This window comes from Cupressus sempervirens, chromosome 11, assembly GCF_028749045.1.
Source record: "Cupressus sempervirens isolate cs-2001-9-10 chromosome 11, ASM2874904v1, whole genome shotgun sequence".
Lineage (NCBI taxonomy): Eukaryota > Viridiplantae > Streptophyta > Pinopsida > Cupressales > Cupressaceae > Cupressus > Cupressus sempervirens.
The window spans coordinates 183,086,363-183,095,104 of NC_143128.1; the positions used below are offsets into that span (position 1 = coordinate 183,086,363).

At 35.3% G+C, this 8,742-nt stretch overlaps 1 protein-coding gene across 1 annotated transcript in view; it reads left to right on the forward strand.

The window, feature by feature from the left end:
• The window catches only part of ACD11 (Glycolipid transfer protein (GLTP) family protein), a 107,391-nt gene extending 99,074 nt beyond the window's left edge, over positions 1-8,317 (forward strand). The window contains exons 3-4 of the mRNA XM_089810416.1: positions 6,532-6,677; positions 7,875-8,317. Coding sequence (XP_089666542.1) covers positions 6,532-6,677; positions 7,875-7,981 — 253 coding nt within the window. The 3' untranslated portion in view covers positions 7,982-8,317. The remainder of the gene's footprint in view (positions 1-6,531; positions 6,678-7,874) is intronic.
• The last annotated feature ends 425 nt before the right edge of the window (positions 8,318-8,742 follow it).

Here is an 8,742-nt window from a genome sequence, read left to right on the forward strand (position 1 = left end):
GGAGAAGTTAGTTGCTGAATTAGTTAGCCAACAGGCAGCATGGGTAGCCGAGTGCGCGACACTTTTGTGGGACAAGGAAATGACCGAACAAAGACTACAGGCGGCCGAGCAAGAGTTGCAGACATCTAAGGCCTAGGCTATGGACGCAACGCTTCTTCTGAAGAAGTAGTGGAGGTTAATACGTGGACTTAGAAGGATTTATGCATCCATACAGATCAAGTGTACGAGTTGCGCCGACAGCAGAGCACTTCAAGGACACCACCTCCTTCCTAGTTTTTATTGTTTCTATGTTGTATGTTGTCTCCTATTTTGTTAGTTTTTGAAGTCGCCTGGAGACGACTTTGCTTTTTTGGAAGGGGATGATGTTGTCCGACAAAATGGGTAGTTAGACAGTTACCGGTGTAGCGACGATTGTGTCGTTTCATTGGCACCGTTTCAGACATTATAAATGTTGTGGACACTTATGTATTTTGGCATCATTATCATTGTATGGAATAGCATTTAATAATGAATAATATTTTGCATTGAGTATATGTTTTCTTGCTTGTTTGCCACGCGCTAAACATATATCTGATTAAATAAAAGCTTATCAAATGATTTGCAGAATTCCATAGCTTTTGCAAGCTTTGCATGTAAGTTCCAATTTGTAAAGGAGCCTTTTCATAGAGCATTAATTGGGATAGTCGAATCACCTTAAGTCCTAGCTCTTTACATAGAGCAAGTCCTTCCACCAAAGCTGGAACTTTTGCCGAATTGTTAGTGGCTTCACCAATTATCTTTTGCTATAGTGCACCTAGTTCTTGTTCCCTTGGATTCCATATACACTCTTTTCTTTTGTTTGGTCCTTGAGCATCCCCCTTGCTAATAAAGGGAGGAATTTTGAGGCTTGTCCATGGGTCTCACATCTTCTTGAGGCACCATCGAAATTTAACTTATACCATCTCTTCTTTGGCACTTTCCATATACACTCTTTTCTTTTGTCTGGTCCTTGAGCATCCCCCTTACCAGTAAAGGGAGGAATTTTGAGGCCCGTCCATCAACCTCGCATCTTGTCATCCCAATGAGACATAACTGCCGATTCAATATTCGAATTTGACATCCTATTGTTGGTCAATTCAATAATGGAGGCCTCTATTTTGTTGATGAGTTGTTTAACCTCCATCTTCCTATCTTGGAAGATTCTTCTATTCCTCTCCTTCCATAGTTGCCACATAACTATGGAGGGAGAGGAGATCCATATGTAGTGGAAGATACTATCAGATTTTAAGAAGGGCCAAGCCACATTAACAAACTAATAATAGAATTTGGGAGAGCCGAGCTCCAACCTAACTGGGAACACAACCATTGCCAACAATGGTTGGAATAAGGACAATTAAGGAAGAATTGATTGTCTATCTCCTCTCGTGAGTCACATAGATGACATCTGCTTAGTCCCTGGAAGCCCATTCTTCGAAGTCTTTCTATCGTGAGTACTCTCTTATGGAGGACAATCCAAGTAAACACACGACCTTTGGGTAGGCAAAACTTGTCCCAACATAAATTTGGTGGAAGTGGGTTCTTCACGTTACCCTAAGAGGACTCACAAATTGTAACCTTGCTTGGAACTGTAGTCCCCATTGTTAAGTTTAGTAGCTTCATATGAAAGTCAATATTATTGATTTATTCCCTACATTATAATTGTCATCGGGTGATTAGTGGATCCAACAAGTATGTGGCGTTTCATACTTACAAAAATAGCAGATGCCTTCATTTTACTCTTTGTCAGCTGAATATGACATTTATTGGAATATTAACTATAAATGACATGTGCCATTTGCATGTGTTTAGGCATGAATATCCAAAGAGTTGTAACTAACTATAGGAGATATCAGAATCTCAAGAGACCTTTGGCTATAATGTGAAGAGTCTCTCCTATTATTATATATATTGCATCAAGCGAAGGATATTGTATGCTTCAAATTTTTATGATCAATAAAATGATATTTTGTTGTGTGGATGGGGTTTTTCTCCTCATTCTGGAAGGGTTTTCCTAGGATATCTCTGATGTTTATTGTTTCAGTTTTGGCTCTTTCTTATTGTTGTTTATCGTCATTTATTTTTGGGCTCAAGACTTAACATGGTATCAAAGCCAAGTTTTTCTAACAACTCAAAGAAGTGTATGTTTGTTATCATGCTCAAAGACAAAGATGGCCAGATCTTTCTACTATGCACAGGAGCTTTCACTAATTATGTAACATATATTGTGGTCAGCTCTAGAGATTTTTACCCTTGCATGTAAGTCAAGCAGTTTGCAGTAGTAAAAGTATTTAGGGCAAAAAGATGCACATAAATTTGGGTTGATGGAAGGTGATGATAATTTGTCTTTGACTGCAAATGATGGCTCCTTAGAATGGTTTAAGCAACTCAACAGTAATGAGGAAGTTTTGACGTCTTTGCAATCTACTCAACCAAATGGTGTTGTAGTGACATCTGTGGTTTGTGTTCTTGTTTGGATTTATTTTCAAGTTCTTGACCAATAAACTAGCTCTTGGACTTATTATTGTGCAAAGGGCATATTATAGAGCTGATTCGAAAACTTTGGTGGATCTTCCTGTGCAAAAGAGATAAGTATCCTTGAGTATTAATCTGTATATATTGATTTCTATTATGATAGATGTTATCAGTTTTCAATGTCTATCTTGATTGCATGCATTACTTCTATTGTTGTATATGGTTGCATGCATGATCAAGGTGATTATTCTTCAAATAGATAACTATTTATGATTATATCTCTTGAAAATTGGGTATACACAATGTTTCTCTTAGCATTGGAATTTGTGAGTGATTAATCTTTCATGATTGCAAGACATTAAATGCAGATGAGAACACTCCTCTGGACTGATTTGATATTCAGCTCCAGAGGGAGGTTTCATGACATGAATGAAAACAATTGGAATCCGTTATGACTAGAGGGAGTTGTTCTTGATTGAGAGGGAGTTCTCATAAAAACCCTTATTTTTCTTTTACATGCTTTGTTATAGTAGATTTTTGAGACTTGTGTTGGAATACAGTTTAATTTATGATTTAATGAGTTATTATTCATGTGAAATCAAATCAACAAAAAGATTGTAAGATCAGCTATAATAACTCTTTCACTATGCTACAGTGAACATCATGTTGAGAGAGTCCATGATGTCATCACGTTGAGAGATTCTATGATGGGAGTTGGATGTCACGTTGAGAGATTCCATGATAGTTTACGTTGAGAGAGTCAATGATTAAAGGCTTAGCTATGAGTCTTACAAATCTATCATGTTGAGTGATTCCATGATGATTAACAATGAGTAATTGTTATAGGTTTTCATGTTGAGTGATTCCATGATGATTAACAATGAGTAATTGTGACAGGTTCTCATGTTGAGTGATTCCATGATGATTAACAATGATTAATTGTTACAGGTTTTCATGTTGAGTGATTCCATGAATTTGATAGGAACTATGTGATGAGATTTTATCATTGACATTTTGGTTGCAGTCTTGTGTGATTGTTCAACTAAAGATCTCTCTGGCTAAGAGGGAGTGTTGAAAATTGTAGCTGCAATAGAGATCTCTATCTCTAGAAATATAGACGTTATTATCGTTATTGTCACCTTCAGCTGAAAAAGGACACTTATAGTTAAATTGTAATATTAAGCATAATGACGTGTCATTCAACATGCTTGGATTGTCATGTAGATGGAATCTATGATTGGTTAATTGATTTCATATTTGCTAAGAGGGAGTGTTAAGTATAGTAGCTTCATATGAAAATCAATATTACTGATTTATTCCCTACATGTGTAACTGTCGTTTTGTGATTAGTGGATCCAACAAGTATGTGGCGTTTCATACTCGTGAAAATAGCAGATGCCTTCATTTTAGTCTCTGTTAGCTGAAAATGACATTTATTGGAATATTAATTGTAAATGATGTGTCATTTGCATGTGTTGAGGCATGAATATTCATAGAGTTGTAACTAACTACAGGAGATACGGGAATCTCAAGAGACCTTTAGTTATAATGTGAAGAGTCTCTCCTATTATTATATATATCACATCAAGTGAAGGATATTGTACACTTAAAATTTTTATGATCAATAAAATGATATTTTGTTGTGTGGCTGGGTTTTTCCCTTCATTCTAGAAGGGTTTTCCCAGGATATCTCTGAGGTTTATTGTTTCAGTTTTGGCTCTTTCTTAGTGCTGTTTATCATCATTTATTTCTGGGCTCAAGGCTTAACACCCACTATTACTGCCATCCCAAACAAGAACATTCATATCACCCCTGAATGAGACTTTTTCAGAATGAAGTAATTTCTGCAGAAGTTCCCTATCTCTTGATGGGACATGCTCTCCATCTAAATCCTTCCAATGTCATCTAAGTCTGTCAACCTCAAAAGCCATATAATCTTTAACCTTTGATCCCCATCTTGCTTTTGAGTACTCCATTGAATTAGTGAGAGAAGGGAATTCATTTGGGCCTTATAACCCCGCCAAGAATCATGCCAGAAGGAGACATCCTCCCCATTTCCCAGGTTCGAAGTGAGTTTATCTTGGATGATAGATCTACATTTGATCATAAAATTCCAGAATCTTGAACACGTTGGAATATTGGCCTCCCTAAAGAAATTAATCGGGTTAGGTGAAGATAGGTATTTGTGGGTTAAAATCCCAACCCACTTTAGATGAGGGTGTTTCAGCATTCTCCAAACTAAATTGGCTCCTAAAGCCAGCCTTTGCAGTTTAATATTCATGATACCTGCCCGCCCCTAAATCCTTACATCTACAGACCTGACCCCAAGCTAAAAGTGGGAATTTTCTTTTCTCAGCACTACCTTGCCAGAAGAACGTTCTCAAGCGTCCATTAATTTCATTAGGTTTACAACTCAGAAGGTCAATGCAAGAATTTTGATAGATAGGTTGGGCAGATAGGACTGATTGAACCGAGGTCATCCTCCCAGCCGCAGAGAGCCATTTCCCTTTCCAACCTGCAGTTTTTTTCTTCAATTTATCTATAATCGGGTCCCAAAGCTTGGTAGTTCGTTGCCCAGCATCTAAAAGTAACCCCAAATATTTACAGGTAAGAGAAGCTTTATTGAAATAAAAAATAAGTGATGTTACCTTTGGAGTTTGTTGATGTTTTAAAAATAAGCAATTTATACACATGCGTGTTTATATCAGCAAGTGTGAATTTCTAGTTCACTTGCATTCTCTTGCATGTCCCGTTTGAGTAGATTTCCCTGCAATTCTGAGATTTGTAGTCACTAGTGAATATTATCTTTCCAAGCCTTGAATTTCTAGATCACTTGCCATTCATCATACCTGAATTGTGTATTGAATCAATTTAATCCTTAGCAGGGGTTTAGTGCTTAACCGCTATCTGATCTGAAAATTGGAAATAATAATTTCTAGTTCACTTGGATTTTTCTGCAGAAGTATCATTTCCAATTTTAACCAAAATCTTTGTGGAAATCTGATGTCTTACTGAACCTGCTGATTCAACAAAGGCTAATTTTTTAGTTCACTTATCTTTCCTAATTGAAATAAACAATTCTAGCCAATGTTGGTTTCCTACAAAAGTCAGGAGTCCTATCAAAGTCACCCTTTAATGAAGTGTTCATAATTTGTTCATTCACTTGGTTTGTACAACTATGACAAAAGCGTGACATTACCCAAGGCTTCTGAAACTTTCACTTCTAACTGAACCATAGGATTATGAACTTAAATTTCTAGTTCACATAAAGATTCTAGCATCTGTACAATGATGACATTAGCTCCCCTACATGTTTAATTTATCTGTCCTTTAGGCCAACCTCATGATGAATTTACATGACGTGATGTTACTCTCAAAGCTTTTCATTTGAATCTGAACTTTAGGCTTCAGCACTAATGCAAGCTGATCTGTCAAAATCTTTTGCATGGAACTGAATTCTTTGTAACTGTTGATATATAGCTAGACTCAAAGTGAAATTGACATTTTAATTCAAAATTTTAACACATTGTTATTATAAGATTTAATAGAAAGACATCATGAGGCAAATAGGAGGAATGTTATACAAGAAAGGGTTCACAACATATTTCTCAACAATGGTAGTCGAAACAACTTACAATCCTCAATTCTAGAGGTTGATATGTCAACAGTTTTCCAAACGAAATATTTGGATGGTGATTTTGAAGTGTATATTGCTTCTGAGATGAAGTTGAATGTTGGAAACCCATAATGTAGAAATTATTGCAGAGATATAATTGACAATTATTAATTTATTGAACAAATAATTGCAGACTTTAGGAATTGCTTACATGCTAGTAAACTTTTAGACTAATCTTTTAACTGAGTATCTTAATTTTTGAGTGAATTCTAGCTAGTTTTTTTGCTCTGCTCAAAACTCTTTTTCATCATGATTATTCTTATTCAATATCTTATGGCATCCTCCTGTAGAATATGTCTTAAGTATTCTTTGACTGTGAGTATGATGATATCACCCCTTCTAAAAGACCTTGTTTATTTTGACAGTGGCAACTCCCTCAGAGATCCAGCTTCAATAGCATATGCACAAGTTTTGTCTCAACACCATGGATGGGCTATTAGGAAGGCTGTTGCTGCTGGAATGTATGTCCTTCCAACAAAGGCACAACTTTTAATTAAACTCAATGAAGATGGTGTGTATTTTTCTCCAAACCTGAGATTTTGTTTCCTATTTATCGTTTTGTTGCTAAGGTGTCCACAAGATTGTTTATGTTGTGTTTTCTTTTTTCTCTTGGTATTGTAAAAATTAAAAGATGCTAGCAAGGCATCATTTATAATGATTGAAGATAGAGTTATGACATGCAAAATGTATGTTAGGGTTTTGTTAGGGTCTACTCTACTAGTTAAATCTAAGAGAATATTCTTCCGCTATTCCCTTTAGTTTTTATATCTTTACCTTTTCCTCCAACTTAGATCCAGCCAGTGTGTGTCATTTCTTAAGAAGCTTGTAACCATTATATAACCAAACCGTCACCCCATTTATAAGGATTGCTAATAGTCTTGCATTGAATCAAAGAATAGGTGGGTCTGTTGACAAACATGCAAGGTTTGAAACCTGGTATAATTTCTTTCACATAGAAGGTTATCAATATCCTTATCCTCAAACAAATTGGATAAATGATGTTGTTTTTCTAGAAAATGCCTTTACTCTCATAAATATGAACATTAACGTTGATATCTTGATCTCATTGGAAAAATGCATTTTGGGTTGGAAAAAATAAAAGTAAACAAGAACTGTTGTTTGCTACATATATTTGTGACTTCCTAAACATTGTACTCCCAACTTGAGCTTCTTTTGCATTTGAATCTATAAGAAAAATAAAATTCTCTGGTTAATTAGAACCCATGCAATGGATTTTCTTCAAGAGATACACATATACCCAAACCAGTATTGAGACACTCTGATGCTCTTTAAGCCTTCCAAAATGCCTGTTATATGAACTTTGTGATATTATCTATGATAGAACATGCTTTCTTGTGTATTTGGTTAAACCGTGTTGACATGTTATTTTTAAATGACTTCTGATGTTCACATTTTGGTGAGTTCTTTCTCTCTGTTGATTTAAGACCACCATCTTATAAATGTAATAGTCTTTGTATCGGGCCAACAAACTTGGTTGGAAGATACGATTTTATGTAAATAATGTTAGATTTTATTCTCATTTCTTGGTTGAGAGATTCATTTTTCAAATGTTATAATTGAAATGAAACCAATTTAATTTCATTGATATCTCGTGCAAGATGGATCTTGTTGTTTCTTAGCATTTATAGAAGCACCTTCTATTTTGGCGGTCTATTTAACTTTGACTTTGATTTGTTTCTTGTTTCAGAAATTTCTGCTAGAGCAGAAATGCAAAGTTATGTAGATTCATCAGCCTCAGTTATACAATATGTGAACAATCTCTTCCTCTCAAGGAATCTAGGAATAGACTGGTGAATTCTTTCTACATTGCATTTTGAGGAGCTCTCTGTACGTTCCATTTCAAGGAAGTATTTGTACTATGTTTATGACTTGTCTTGTGTTTCTGTGCAAATCGTACATTAGTGGAAGTCGATCATTTCCAATATTTTTTTTGGGGGAATATACATGATTTTGTTTGTAATCCAATTCAATCCATACTATTGCATATATTCTAGGATTGCATAACATAAGGGACATGATGAATAGTCTGAATAGTTTTTGCTTCTGAATTGTCTTAAGATAGTTCATTGAAACAGAGTTATTAAATTGCACAAGCTTCCCATTATGAAAGAAAATTGGTTTTCATTGAAATGCTAGGCAAATCTCTTCAAAACACTTTTTATTGTGCTTTTTTGTGAGGATCTCTTTCCAAATTTTTTTCACACATGATCATTGGCATTTAAATACTCCTTTTGCTCTGGATTTTACCTCACTTTTGGATGAATGCACATTTTCAGAAATAAATAAATATACTATGCAAGATTACATGTCGCGTTCACCGCCTTATATTAGTGTATCTCTCTGCCCCTCCAATCCAGTGTATTAAAGTAGTGTTGAATGTAGGCTACTGAACATGCTTCAACCTTGTAGCTTACATTAATTCTGAATCCATTCATTATGATATTTCAATGATTGACCAGTTATATTGTGAAGGATATTTAAATTTTATTGGCCAAGGATGAATGTCACTAAAAGTAAGTGCTGCATGATATCAATGTTAACATAGCTTGAACATA